The sequence below is a fragment of the Anastrepha obliqua genome, chromosome 4 (assembly GCF_027943255.1).
Source record: "Anastrepha obliqua isolate idAnaObli1 chromosome 4, idAnaObli1_1.0, whole genome shotgun sequence".
Taxonomy (NCBI): Eukaryota; Metazoa; Arthropoda; class Insecta; order Diptera; family Tephritidae; genus Anastrepha; species Anastrepha obliqua.
The window spans coordinates 125,880,805-125,895,759 of NC_072895.1; the positions used below are offsets into that span (position 1 = coordinate 125,880,805).

General features: G+C 33.1%; 2 protein-coding genes across 4 annotated transcripts; both read right to left on the reverse strand.

Annotated features, from left to right (window-relative positions):
- Window positions 1-253: 253 nt before the first annotated feature.
- On the reverse strand, window positions 254-5,273 carry LOC129245330 (septin-2). Of its 3 annotated transcripts, none has more exons than XM_054883414.1 (5): window positions 5,142-5,273; window positions 1,717-1,834; window positions 861-1,666; window positions 653-790; window positions 254-594 (listed from the first exon to the last, which is right to left on the reverse strand). In XM_054883414.1, the coding sequence occupies exons 1-5, from the start codon at window positions 5,166-5,168 to the stop codon at window positions 427-429; spliced, it is 1,257 nt and encodes a 418-aa protein (XP_054739389.1). In that variant the 5' UTR covers window positions 5,169-5,273; the 3' UTR covers window positions 254-426. The 3 variants fall into 3 exon arrangements, with proteins under 3 accessions (XP_054739389.1, XP_054739390.1, XP_054739391.1); XM_054883415.1 differs by lacking the exon at window positions 5,142-5,273 and adding an exon at window positions 4,692-4,800; XM_054883416.1 differs by lacking the exon at window positions 5,142-5,273 and adding an exon at window positions 4,596-4,614.
- Window positions 5,274-7,413: 2,140 nt separating this feature from the next.
- LOC129245951 (pickpocket protein 19) lies at window positions 7,414-13,630 on the reverse strand. Its single transcript, XM_054884407.1, has 10 exons — window positions 13,378-13,630; window positions 12,927-13,260; window positions 12,684-12,817; window positions 11,926-12,022; window positions 11,420-11,610; window positions 11,233-11,315; window positions 10,890-10,937; window positions 8,854-8,941; window positions 7,922-8,040; window positions 7,414-7,670 (listed from the first exon to the last, which is right to left on the reverse strand). Exons 1-10 carry the CDS (start codon window positions 13,428-13,430, stop codon window positions 7,573-7,575), a joined length of 1,245 nt encoding a protein of 414 aa, XP_054740382.1. The 5' UTR covers window positions 13,431-13,630; the 3' UTR covers window positions 7,414-7,572.
- Between the last annotated feature and the right edge of the window lie 1,325 nt (window positions 13,631-14,955).

Genomic DNA, 14,955 nt, shown 5'->3' on the forward strand with positions numbered 1-14,955 from the left:
TAAATGAGATTGTCGGTTACTACACTGTACCGACAGGGCTTATGAACTGCTACAACAACCGACCCATCGATAAAGCATTTATCTTTGGTTATACTGTGAGATTGTCTCGATAACAATCTAGTTGGAGTTTGGAGTTGCGGAGCTATATGCTTTTAAAAAAATTCCGTCCTTTCTCGTAGTTTGAATTACGTTTATCAAAAAAATTGCGAGTCAGCTATGCCGAAGTTATTAAATAAATTCTGAAATATCTGAATATATTTTTTCACATATTTTAATAATAATATTTATGCAGATGAAATTAAGTAAAATAAACATACTCATAAGAAAATATATTAATTCTATGTGTATGTACGTATATATCCATATCGTGATTAAATAAATACATGTAAATATTCATATAAATTTGACAGTTATGTAATTTTGTGTTTACTTCTTTTTGTTTTTGCCTAAAGTCAAAGTGTGGTGTGATGTCGATATCTGAGTTTTACGACGGCTAAATTCTACGAAATCTTCCTCTAGCTTTTTCCGGGAGTCCTCCAACTTTCTTTTTTCTTCTGCGTGGTCACGTTTGAGTTTATCAAACTTTGCATGCAACTAAATTAAAAGATATATAGTGATTTAAATTTTTCTGAAGAGTTCTGTTGACGTCTACCTCTTTTTCACTTTCCTTAAGTTCAGCTTCCTTTTCTTTAACCCTTTGAACAAACATTTGCCTAACTTCTTCTTCCTTAGCTTGAAGCTCGGCTAAATGATTTGATCTTTTTGCTTCAAATGTTTGTTGGAATGATATCTTAAAATATAAAATATATATTGTACAAAAAATATTCTTCAGACACGATTTCTTATAAATTTCAACTTACTGGTTTGTTGTCACTATCAACATCGCTAAATCCCATTTGTTCAAGACGTTTTTGCCTATACAACTCATAGTGACGGGTATGTGTTTTCTCTCTCATATCTTCCATATTAGTTCTAATCAGCATCTCCCGAAGCTTGACAAAGTCGCAATGCATTTCATTTTCAACTTGTACTGTACCCCATGGATATTGACGAGCGCGTATTAATTTATTACCTACTTTTATAAAATCAGTACTTCCCACCACAGCAAATGGAACGTGCGTATTCATTGTTGTATTGGTTTCAGCAACGGTTTCATCGTCAGTAGGAAATTGATATATATGAACTCCGTTATTAGACAATTCTTGCATAATTTTACTTTTAAAGCGGTTTAATTCTGACTTTGATATTGTATCGGCCTTTGCAATAATAGGAATAATATTCACTTTGCTATCTAGTTTCTTCATGCAAACTAGATCTAATGACTTAAGGCCATGTCCTGTTGGACATATGAAATATAAGCATACATGAATACGACTGTCATGGCACGAAATCAAAGAACGTTTTATCTTTAGCTCCTCCTGCAAATAGGCTTCAAATTGTGCGTCGATATAGTCTACTACGGCCTTAAACGAATCATCTTTATTAATTTGATCTCCGTAGCCTACTGTATCGCAAATTGTTAGTTTAAGTCGAACATTGCTCTCTTGAAGTTCATACGTGTGGGCTTTCAATTTAACGTTCGGTAATGTATGCGGACTTGGTGTAGACTCAAAGCTAGTATTGAAAAGAGTATCCATAAGGGTGGATTTGCCAAGCCCAGTTTCACCTAAAAATATATGATATTAATTTGATTTTTCGATTTCTTTTTATCTTTACCTATACACATGACGTTGAAAACGAATCCATTTTGTACGCTTTTGTTAACCAGTTGGTCCGGTAAACTATCAAATCCAACATGTCCAGATAATTTTAGAGTTCGTAAATGTGGTTCGTTCTAATGAAGTACAATAAAACAAAGTTTATTTTATTTTATCTTAAGAAATAATAATAAACCCAGCTATGTGTAAACTTAGATAAAAAATAATAAATTTATGCTTTGCTCACTTTTAACTTCATTTAAGAAAAGCATTTTTCTACCAGTACTTTACAATAATGTCACCCAAATATATTATATATTTAATATATACATAATTGGCGCGTACACCCCTTTTGGGTGTTTGGCCGAGCTCCTCCTCCTATTTGTGATGTGCGTCTTGATCTTGTTCCACAAATGGAGGGACTTACAGTTTCAAGCCGACTCCGAACGGCAGATATTATATTTTTTAGGAGCTTTTTCATGGCAGAAATACACTCGGAGGTTTGCCAGTGCCTGCCGAGGGGCGACCGCTATTAGAAACATGTTTTTCTTAATTTTGGTGTTTCACCGAGATTCGAACCTACCTTTCTGTGAATTCCGAATGGTAGTCACGCACCAGCCCATTCGGCTACGGCGGCCGCCCAAATAGGGCTATCAAATATTAAAGTAGAACGACTGGATTTATATTCGGCCAAGAGTTATTAAATTTGATAAATTATTGCAATTATATATATCATATATATATATAAAGTTAAGGAAAAAACTCTACATACACCCTAATATTTTCAACTTCTAGAGAACTAGTGATAATATTCAGCATAATTTTGATTTGAATGTTTACGACATTAATAGTTAAGAATGTTGGAAGAAAAAAAAGGTTGAAAATATTGGTAACTTATAAACTATTGGCGATAAACATAGAAATCGGTGGGAAAAAAGTCTACATACAGCTTTGGCAACTCTTAAAATACATAGGAAAATGAAGAACTTAAAGGGAAAAAACCTGTTAGTTTTCTTGATTTGCTTTATCTGTCAAACATTATAATTATTTAAATTCAGAAAGCGATTTGTAAAACACGTTTTAACTTTAAAAATGGCAAATAGAAAAGAAATTCAGCATCAGTTCGAAATTTGGTGGTTAATCTTCGAAAAGAAAACAAATCTTACGGGGATTTTTCTGAAATAGTAAAATTAAGTCGCTCTAGGCCGAAGAAGCTTTCAAGACGCGATGTCAGTAGTGTCCTTAAAGAAGTCCACAAAAATCCAAAAACAAGTGCCCCGAAACTAGCCGAATACCTTGCAAGATGTTCGAATATTACTGTTTCATCAAGAACAGTAATAAACGTTTTGCGGCTTTAAAAGTAGAACAGCACGCAAAAAGCCATTTATTTCAGCCAAGAATCGTCAACTTCGCCTGGATTTTGCTAAGGCACATTTACAGAAAGGAATGGATTTTTAGAAGAAAGTTATATTTACTGATGAAAGCAAGTATAATATTTTCGGGAATGATGGCCGAAACAAGGTATGGCGAAAACCGAATACTGCACTTGATCCCTAAAATATTATACCTACTGTGAAACATGGTGGGGGTAGTGTTATGGTGTGGGGAGCTATGGCGGCATCTGGAGTTGGTCGATTGGTTTTTGTTGACGGCTTTATGGATAGATATCAGTATAAAACAATATTGGAAGAAAACCTGAAGCCATCTGTGGAAAGTTTGGGCCTGGGAAACCAATGGATTTTCCAACAAGACAACGATCCCAAGCATATTGTGCATATTGTTCGAAACTGGCTTCTTTATCATGCACCAAGACAGCTCAAAACACCTCCCCAGTCACCAGACCTTAACCCAATTGAGCATATTTGGGATGTTTTGGAAAAATCTGCTCGCAAATATGATATCGGAAGTCGTGAAGCACTGAAAATTGATATCTATGCCACGTCGTCTTCAGGCGGGTATTGGAGCCCAGGGTGGTCCCACAAAATATTAAAAATATATTGTTTTCTTTTATTTATTTAAAAGAAATCAAATATTCTATTCGATTTTTAACACTGTATGTAGACTTTTTTCTCATGAATTTTTATTGTTTTTGTTATTTCTGTTATTGTTATGCTTTTGAATTAGCTTTTTGTGTTATAAATAAACTTTGTTTTTGGCCTTTAAATATTAATGCAAACGCTTTATTAATTTACCTTACGAATATCTTAGAAACACAAAATAAGGGGGTGCATGTAGAGTTTTTTCCTTAACTGTAAGTATAATTGGCATCCTCCTATTTGTGATGGGCGTCTACAGTTTTATGTCGCCTCCAAACGGTACATGGTTTTTAAGAGCTCCTTCGTAGCAGAAATACACTCGGAGGTCTGCAAAAACATTATGTTGTTTAAGTGACAGCCCTTGGCCGGATATATATCCGGGTTGTTGTTGTAGCAGTATACTTAACCCTAACAGTGTTAGTAGATCACTGGTCGTCTTCGTCTAGCCCATCTAAAGGCAGGCCCAGGAAAATTGCGGTTTCCACAGGTTGGGTCCAGAGGGAGCGGTGTATTAGATGAGGCGTGTGAAAAAGTGATTAGTGTCCTGCGGAGTGCCTTCACATGCTGGACATATGCTTAGTAAGTCAGGGTTATTCTGGATAAGTAGGAGTTTAACCTACTACAGTATCGCAGCCGGGTCTACGTTACCGGAATTATTTGGGTTTATCCCGACCAAGGGCTGCCGCCCCAGTAAACTAGCCCTGTATAGTTTACAGTACCTCATATAAATCCGAGTCGTTCCGGTTACGCAGAATCGACTGTCATGGAAATGAAAAAACCTTTTCGATCATTTTGCGTGTTTCTTGGCTACAGCGGATTTTGAACCCGGACACTACAGAATGTTAATTACGAAATAACCCACACAGCTAAAGCGACCGCTTTGCAATTATTCATGTTAACTTTTTTGTTCCGTATTTTCGCGAAAAACCATTAGAAGACTTTGAAGTATGAGGCAAACCTCTATATGGTTGAATTCTGTTTTGTAATGTACATAATTTTACAGTATCCAAATTGTTCTTGTTTTGTTTTAATTTTTTGCAACACGAAATATTAAAGATAAAATTTAATTAGAAGTTAATCGCCGGTGTTCACAAATGATTTCATTGAGAAAACGGATCTTAAATATTGAAGGGATACCACGTTTGGAAAATTACTATTATTATTTCATGCTGTATATTTTTTATAATTATTTTCGACTCATTCAAGACACGTTTGGCATATCGATTTTCTGAGTCATGAAAAATTAACTGTCCCCTTTATCCAAATATAGTTCACCTTTATAAGTTACTTTCGATATCTTTTCTGTTCGATTCAAAATAACAAGTCTACGTAAATATATTGTTTGAATTAAGTTAAACACTAATATAAAAAATTAAATTATAAATAAGGCACAATAGGTAATAAATACCTTAACGAGGTCAACAGCGACGGCCATTTTTCACAACTTTGTTTGGAAACTATTTTCGACTCAGCTAATATACATATTGATATAAAAAACGACGCCCAGATGTAATGCTGAAGTGCTACTGAACCGATTAAATTCGAGGAACAAAACAGGGTGTACAATTTTTTAAAGGGAAAACGTCTAACCAAGTAAAACGAAGTAAGCTCGACTCTGAATCATTAAGCTAGATATACACGAGGCAACCGTTGAAGAAACGTGTTGCCTTTGTTTAAGAAACACATTGCAACCGTTGCTTCAATCTCAGTATTGTGCATAACTGTGGTACAGGAAAGGTACAAGCGGAAAATACGTAAAATTAAATTTTTTTAAATGATCGACGAAATACGTAAAAGTACTTCTCTTATTATAATTGACGAACTTTTGTACGAAAATGAGGAAGAAGAGATGCAACAAAGGAAGAGAAAGAAAATTTGGTCCAAAAATTGGCTTTTAAAAAAAATCGAATTTTCGAACGAGAGGCTGCTGAAAGAACTGAAGGAAAATGAGCCAGCGGACTATAAAAATTTCATGAGGATGGACGAAGCCCTGTTTAGAAAATTGTTGGACTTCGTAAAGGCCAAAATCAATCGTAAAGGCAATATCAGCAGAAATTAGACTGGCAATAACTTTGCGGTATCTTACAACAGGAAACTCTTTTGCGGACTTGAAATTTTTATCAATTTTATTGTATTCATTTTTTAATTGTTCGTATGCTTTTTTTCTAAAATTTTTATTTTTATATTTTTCACTACTTATATCACACAGCTCTCTCAAATTTTGATATTCGTTAATAAAATTAACATAATTTTCATTATTTTCAATTGCCATTTTTTCCTTTTTCACTTTATTTTACTCCGCACGAATCTTCTTCGCTTGTTTTCAACGAACTGAACGAGTAAAAGCAGTAAACAATGATACACACGAAGCAACGGTTGCAGCAACCTATCCCAAAAATCAAATTTATTTGATATTTCAGGCAACGGTTGCAGCAACACGAAAATCAATTGGCAACACAGCTACACACGAGGCAACGGTTGCTTCAACATGACCGTGTTGCTGCAACGATTGCCTGGTGTGTATTTAGCTTTAAGTTGAACCAATGGTAGGTGCCATATACGTGCCGTACATGGAGTAATACTGCCAGCACTCACCGACGTCACCGTAGTCCCTTCCTGTTGCCCGTGAGATACACAAAATTGAGCAAAAATTTGGCACTTAGAAAACCGCTGCTTTCGTTTGGTTACATATTTATACAATGCATCGGTTTGTGTTTGGTTATATCGACACAATGTTGTCATTGATATTTTGCATACACACATCCGCGTTATCAGTTACAATTTTTCATTGTTTAACAAACCAAAGCTAAAAACCAACAAGTGCAAATAGTTCATATTAGGTTCAAGCTAAGATATGCATATGTATAAAAACTACCTGAAGTTCAAACAAATATTTCAAATTCTTTCATATTTTTAACTATCTATGGGAAATGCATGCATAATTATGTTTCAGGCGCCGCCTTCTGTATTCTGTATGCGGTGAATGGCGGTAATTATCTAAACATACACGACATTTGGTTCCAACAAAACGAAGCAAAATGACATACAGCATTCTTAAAAATCGATTTATTATAATATTCAAGCCCCCTTTGACGTCATACGGCCAAAATTGGCCTGATTGAAGAAACAATGTAGCTTGTAGCGGCGCAGACATATGCCGGATATTCAAAAAATAAATGCTACGAAATATATAATAATAAAAAATTTATTCCGACAATATTTCTGTTTTGTATCATCATCTTAAAAAAATACCCGATATATTAGTAATTTTTTTATAATTATAATTATCCTTTGTTGGTTGTTTGGCCAAGCTCTTTGTGCGTCGATAAACACTTTCTTCAATACAAAAATAAAAACTATAAGTCCTTATTCTTATTAAAAAGGAAACAAAAAATCACTGCAGATACTTCGTACAGATACAACTGTCAAAAAACAATAATTTCATAAATCAACTGTCTCTGCAAGGCGCATTAATTAAAGGTGATGGCACGAGACTAACAACAATGTTTTTTACGTTTGATTGTCACAGCAAGGTATTGACGAAGTAGAAAACAAAAAATTAATTCGTCTTGTTTTATTCTGTGCTGACAGCTACATGGACACGGCGAAAGAAAACAACAAATCAGCTGATTTACCAACATCACCTTTAATAGATTCGCCTTGGTTCTCTGATTACGGCAGCCTTCAACCATGTTTGGAACAATATTCCTCGTATATGCTTCGCTTTACACACTTAAGTGAAATAGTCCAAAAACGTTGCGATTTGTTTTATTGGTCAACATATGTATGTATATAATTTGGACTAATAGCAATTTGTTTACTCATACAATATATTTTAATTACATAATGAAACTTTTTTTAAAGAAAAAATATGTACATTCAATGGCACTCAGTATAGAAGCTCCTATAAATAAACCTATAACGCCTCCTGCTGAAACTGAACAATAAACTAAATTGTATTCTAATATAATATTTAATAAAAATCTGTTATAGTGTATACGGTTAGCCAAAAAAATTGAGATTTGTTGAATTGCATTGAAAATGATCAGAAAACTTAATGTGATTTTGTCCCTATCTCCTTATATTACTTTTTAACAAATTTTTGATGTATAAGAAGAAGGTTATACTCACAACTTCAGCAAATCTTTGTTTTGCCCAAACGTAGCATGTGCATGATTAGTTACTTACCAACTAAATCCAGATGTGTCTGGGTTACGCTTCTTATATATCGAAGGGAAGGAGTATTTTGTATTTCAATCTCTATTAATGCAAAGCCTGCTTGAGATGATTTTTTTATTTCTGCGGATCTAGAATAGAAAAAAGGGCGTTTTCAAAATTTGATCTCAGTACAGTAAAATATAATGGGAAAAGAATAGATACAAGGATATATTTTGAAATCTTAAGCGCTTGATTTAGCTATAAAATTTGTGAACTGAATAAAACGCTAAAGGTGCTACCGCGCAAAACGTATGAGTTGGTATTCCAGCTTAATATTTTCATTTCATATGAAACTAATTTTCTGAACCAAGATAACAATTATTTTAGTTGTATTAGTGCTGAAACCGGTAACGAGTAGAGCGTGCGGCTTAGAATTCTGCCTTTGTGTATTCAAGTTGAAAAGTCATATAGTTTCCTTCATATATTTCTGAAAAATTGGTTCATGTTTTAGTTATACCATATGTTGTTTAACTCCCAAAATTCAAAAATGAATCTGGACAAAGAGATAGCTCAATTCGAGATTTGAGCAAGTCTATGAAAGTTCTAAAGGCGAACACGGTCGAAAGAATCCTTATCTATCCTCAGTATTACTAAGGGTTTCACTTATTATGTACATTGCTCTAAATACGTTCACCGAATGAAAGGGCAATTTTCATGCTAGCAATATTTGTATAAATAGTATATAGTTTTCAATACTTCACTTTGAATGTGTACAATATTTTAACTCGATAACCTCAAAGAGACAGACTAACATTGGCAAATCTATTCGGTTCTATGTCCTCATTTCGGTCAATTGACTTGCTTTTTTTGGGAGTAACAAATATTGTAGCTGTTAATATATAATTTCAAGTTGATGAAATGTTTAAGTACAACAATTCAAATATAAATTCTTCATTCCTTACCCAACAAATTGAAGTTTTAGCTCCGAGCATGATGGATAACATATATATTTCTCTCTGGCGATTTGTTTAGCCTTCGAAGTAATATCCGCTATTATTTATATTCCATTAAAGATTTCATTAGATTACACATATCTGTGGTCACATATATCTGTGGCCACAAACAATAACCGCTTATATCGGAAGTCATATTTTCAAGAAAAATCATTATATAATATCTGAGAAAATAACAAAATTGTAACTGAACCTAAAATTTAACCGAAAAAAATAAATATGTACATATATCTTAGTCGGTAAATATTTGTGGCCACAAATGTACACACGTGAAAAAATATTAATTTAAACTAATTTAATACTAATTAATTTTTTTTTTCTTAATCTATGCATTTAGGCAGCCTTTTGGGAATAATAGCCTATATAATTGTTGATCTCAAATTCATCCATTAGGGTTTAATTCATTCATAAACTACAGTACTATCTCGATAATCCGGACACGCGGTAGTCCGGTCACATCTATAATCCGGACAACTGCTAAATTCGGACGGTTTAACATTTTTTACTCTATAATCCGGACATTTTTCAAATTTGCTTCGCAATATGTACATACATATGTATTTTAGTTTTTAGTTTGCTTTGTGAGTTTTTCGTAAAATAGCGGTACTTTAACAACAATATGGTATATGTATACGAAATGCAACAGCATAAATCACGCGTTGTGTTTATTCTTTAGTGACAAACTGAATTGAGTGGACATTATTATTAGGAAAATAATAATATAGAAGAAGCTGATTCTGATTGAACCATAGTTGAAGCGGTAAATACTATAAGTAGCGGTGAAGCAAAAAATATTTTTTCCAAGGCTATACAATGGGCAGAACAAATTGACGCTTCGGCTATGGATATTTTAGTTTTAAGACTGCAAATAAAACTGCAGATAAAATGTTGCTGGCGAACTCGCAGCAGACCAATATTAATAATTTTTTTGAAATAGTACATACTAATTAAAAAAAATGTTTGATTATGTACAGATGTACATATTATTATGTAAGTATGATTGTACTGTATTTAATAAAACTATTTATGTACGTACATATATCTGAATTGCGTTATGTTCATTTCAAAAAAACAACGTTTAGTTGAAAAAAAAAAAATTTAATTGCGTTATGTTCATTTCAAAAAAACAACGTTTAGTTGAAAAAAAAAAAAATCATCTATAATCCGGGCACCCCCATAATCCGGACGACCCCTAACATTAAGGGTGTCCGGATTATCGAGATAGTACTGTATATTCAACAGAGTTAAAACCGTAATCGTAGTACAAATAAGTTTTTCTTGACAGATGATTATACTACATTCTAATATCGGCCACCCCTCGGCAGACAATGGCAAACCTCCGAGTGTATTTCGGCCTTGAAAAAGCTCGTCATAAAAAATATCTGCCATTCGGAGTCGGCTTAAAACTGTAGGTCCCTACATTTGTGGAACAACATCAAGAGACAAGCCTCAAGTAGGAGAAGGAGCTCGGTCTAACACCCAAAAAGGGTTTAAGCGCCAATTATATATACATATATACAATCCAATAACATATGTAAGGAATTCAATGTGAATGAATATCAAACCCACTAATTTAAAACTTATGCGTAAGCTTAAAAGTATATTAAAATTAATGGTCCCACCCATGGTCCAGAATTCAACCAATAACAATTCTCATTGTAATAAATTGTTTTTGTTCAATTTCAGTTTTATCTTTATCTTTGTGTACTTACATATATTTATTTTTACCTATTTCGCTATCTTTGGCTCTACTATTATCTACTGTTATTTATCTTTATCTTTATTTTTCTCCTCACCTTATCTTTATTCCTGCCTTCATTTTTATTCTTTAAAACGTTTTTTTAATTCATTATCAATATTAAAATATGCTTCTAATTTTGAAATTTCTATTAGTGCAATTTTTGACTGTATTCTTTTGTTTTATATTAAACTAATATGAAATTTGATTAATTTACTTTTCGGCTACTATTTCAACTTTTATTCACCTTTGGAAACACATACCATTCCATGAATATCGCAAAAATAATTGAAGTCTGTAAAATAGAAAACAAAATCTTAATGAATTCATTACCTTCGTTGTACATCGCATATTTTTTTTGTAAAGGAAATAGTTGAAAATCATATAAAGTAAGTATGGAAGGGTTCAAGATGAGTCGGAATTTAACCCTTCCATAAATAAATACCCAACATAGGTTTCAGAAGAGATCAAATACAGTCCGATTTAATCCATTTTGATTTCGTTTTAAAATCTGTCTTGGAAGCTTAATACTGATATTTCATACTAGGCATATTTCAAAAAGTTTTTAGATATGTATGTTTTAAACTTACATTTTTTTGGGGACGTGAATAAAGTACAATTACAATACTTCACCTCCAAAACAATCCTAAGATCGGTCATGCAGGTTGAAAAACTGGAAGATAAATATGTACGTATGAAGAATACTATTATGTAGTATGTATGTACACAAATTTATTACAATGAAGCTATAAATATACAAATAACACAATTTCCAACCTGTAGTGATAAAACGATCCGTAAATTACATCATGTGGAGACTTGCACTTCCTTGTTTTAAAGCTTTCATCTATAACTTCCACACTATTTTGCATTTCTTCCATATTGTAAGTATATTTGATATGATCCTGTCCTAAAGTGTGTGAGAGTAACCCGAAGTATGGTATGTCCTCATTGCTATGGACATACATCTAAAAAGTTTTTTAAGTACATATATTTTTTTACATATGTAAAATAACGGTGGTATTTAACTATTTAATTTTTGTTGAGATTCTTCTTTCGAATATATTTCGAAAAGAGAGAAGCTGCTAAATAGCTTTTGCTCGGAAAAAATCTCTACAAATGTTCGCTGATAACTTAATGTACTCCAATTCCTAATATGTGAACGCATTAAAAAAATACTTTTTCACTCTTTCTGAAAAATTTTGAAATTGTTGTCGGACGTTTGCTTTAAGCGATTATTTTCCGAATCAAAAATCTTCAGATATTTTTTTGTTTCCACGTACCTCGTATCTCCAAAAAGATGCTGGTTTTAGAAACATTTTCAAAGATTTTCTCGCACCAAAAGAACCGAATCTTAGTGGCAATTCATCTAAATTGTGACTAGTATATATTAAAGATTTCATAATTTTATATTTTTTTAATATTAACACAAATTACCACACATTCCTAGATACTCAACTGTAAGCTGTACCTCTATATTTTACATATGTAGAAATGTATAGTATATGTACGTATGAGTGCAATTCAACTGCCATTTATGCACCGAAAAGCCATATAGGTATATATTCACCTTTATTGCATTTTCGTGTGTTTTATATTGATGTTGCATGTTATAAAGGCGCAGCTTAAAGTCGATTTCACCAATTTATGTTTTTTTGTATGTATTTTTGTAGAATTTTAATTTTTCCGAGCTCAGTTGCATCATACCAATTTCCATTTGCCGCTCTAGGCAGCTGCTTAATTGCTTTATTATGTACACTGGTGGTGATTCCGATATATGTATATATAATTCCGTTTAACTCTAATAATATTTAAGCCTATCCTATTTCCCCGGTGAATCGCCTTTGACCACTTTAACTTAAGAAGGTATTAAAAATTATTAAGAAGGCCACTGTTTATAATTTAGTTACTAATGAATATATGGGAATTGCTACCAGTGTACATACATACAGTGTATGATACATACATACGTATGACACATTCGATTATTGTTTTTTTCTGCATACGTACGCTGTTTCAAGATTTTATTATTAATACTTACTAATCAATTATATTATTAGCAAGAAAACAATAACCCATTTCAAGATCATGGAATTTAAATATTTTTTCACATTTGTGCTCATCATCTAAAAACGTTATGCTTGTTATTATAGACTCACAAACTTGTGTAAGCAACTGAAATCAATAAAATTAATTTAACAAATGAACAAAAAGATCTAATTTTAAAATTTCTTTTGTCGTGATATTATTCTGCACTTGTCAAATATGTGAATGTGATACTCACTTGTTTTCTTGCAATATGAATATTGACTCCACATGTTGAATTTAGGCCTTTACAGTAATTTTCTTTGATATTTATATTAGTTGGAGTGACAAATAAATAGTTATGAATATTTTTTATATAATTAATATTATGCTGATTCACATAGTCCATAACTTCAGTGTTCGATCGATTTTTTGACAAACAGAGTGTTACGGAAGGGAATGTATTACTCCAACGCAGAAATGAAGTTTCGACACTTATACTGATTGAATCGGAAAGGTATCTTTTAAACATTAAAATAAAAATTGATGACATATTCCAACAGGATATACTGATAACTACAGTCCAAAATAATCTGCAATACAATAATAGTTGAATGTACATACATATGCTATATGGCGTCGATTTTCAGTACTACAAATTACACGTTTCAAGCGAATTAGAAACATTGCTTCATATAAAATTACATTACCTGGTAGTAGTAAAATAATGACAAATTTTTTTGAAAAAAGAATCTATACGCATTTTGCCGTAAAGTAAATATGATTTTTACTATATTTTAGGCTTATGCAAAAAAAAGCTTGAGCGTAATACTTCTCTATTGCTCAGAATTGTTAATTTAGATTTTACTATAATTGGGAGTTAGTGTTGGTATTAGACAGTGAAATGCACGCAAACGGTTCAAATGAGGTTACAGCTGCATATGCACAAAAACATAAACAACATGCATGTGTTTTGATGGGTTTGATTATGTAATATGGTATGAATAAATTACAGCAAGGAAAAAATTAAATTTAATTGCAGTTTTTATGTATTGTAGGTGGATTTGTTTTTAATAGTATAATTTTTTACATATTTTTTAACGATGAAATTCTCTGATTTTGTACGGCGTTTGCACACTTTGGCAGAGTTTACTCGATGTAATTTCGCAACAGACCCAATATGTATTTATATGTACATATATGGTATAGATTGACGGTGGGCGCCGTAGCCGAGGGGTTGGTGCGTGACTACCATTCAGAAGAGCGCAGGCATGCGACAATGACATACCAAACCTCCGAGTGTATTTCTTCCATGAAAAAGCTCCATTTGCCGTTCTCAATCGGCTAAAAACTGCAGGTCCCATCTTTTGTGGAACAACATCAAGGCGAATACCAGAAATATGAGGAGGAGCTCGGCTAAAGACTCAAAAAGGGTGTGCAAAATGACGCTCGGCAATACCAGCAGCTCCGTGTGAACGTCTGAATTGGGAAGGACCTCTCCGAGCCATTTGATACCAAACGAGGTTTCAGACTGGGTAACTCTCTATCAAGTGACCTCTTTAACCGCATGCTGGAATAGATTGTGCGAGCTGCAGAACTTAATTTCTCAGGCACTATTGACATAGTCGGCCTTAGTAGCCGCTCTGTAAGTTCTGCGGAGTAAAATACTTTATTATTTCGGAACTAGCATTACCACCGATAATAATGCCAGCCTTGGAATCCAACAGAAGCTTAGAAAATGAAAATATCCGATGATGCCGTCCCTTGGAGTGTTTGGAAGGAAGATTCTTAAGAAGATTTTTGGATCTTTGTGGCGATGGCGAGTATCGTAGGCGATGGAAAAATGAGCTGTATGAGCTTTACGGCGACATAGACATGGTGCAACAAATAAAGATCCAGAGGCTTCACTAGCGACGCGATGTTGTCTGAAGGGACTATTTATACGCTATTTTATAAAAATATAATATAAGAAAGGTTGAACTTTCTTCCTATGAAACCTCTGTTTACGGGATTAAGATTTTAAAGGCTGGTAATTAGATAACACTGTGTGACAAAAAAAAAAAAAATTAAATATACTTTTATGGAGACCTAGCACAACTTGTGGCTATAGAAAAACTAAACACAATGGTATAAGAGAAATTTTCAATACACCCCCAAAATCTCGTTTTATGGCCATAAAACCGTTTTTCAGTAGGTTGATGTGAACAATCACTCCTAACTTCGCCAATTTCCATCCGATTTCGAATTTTTTTTTTTAGTTCGAAAGAACAAAAACAAGCCTTTTTGAC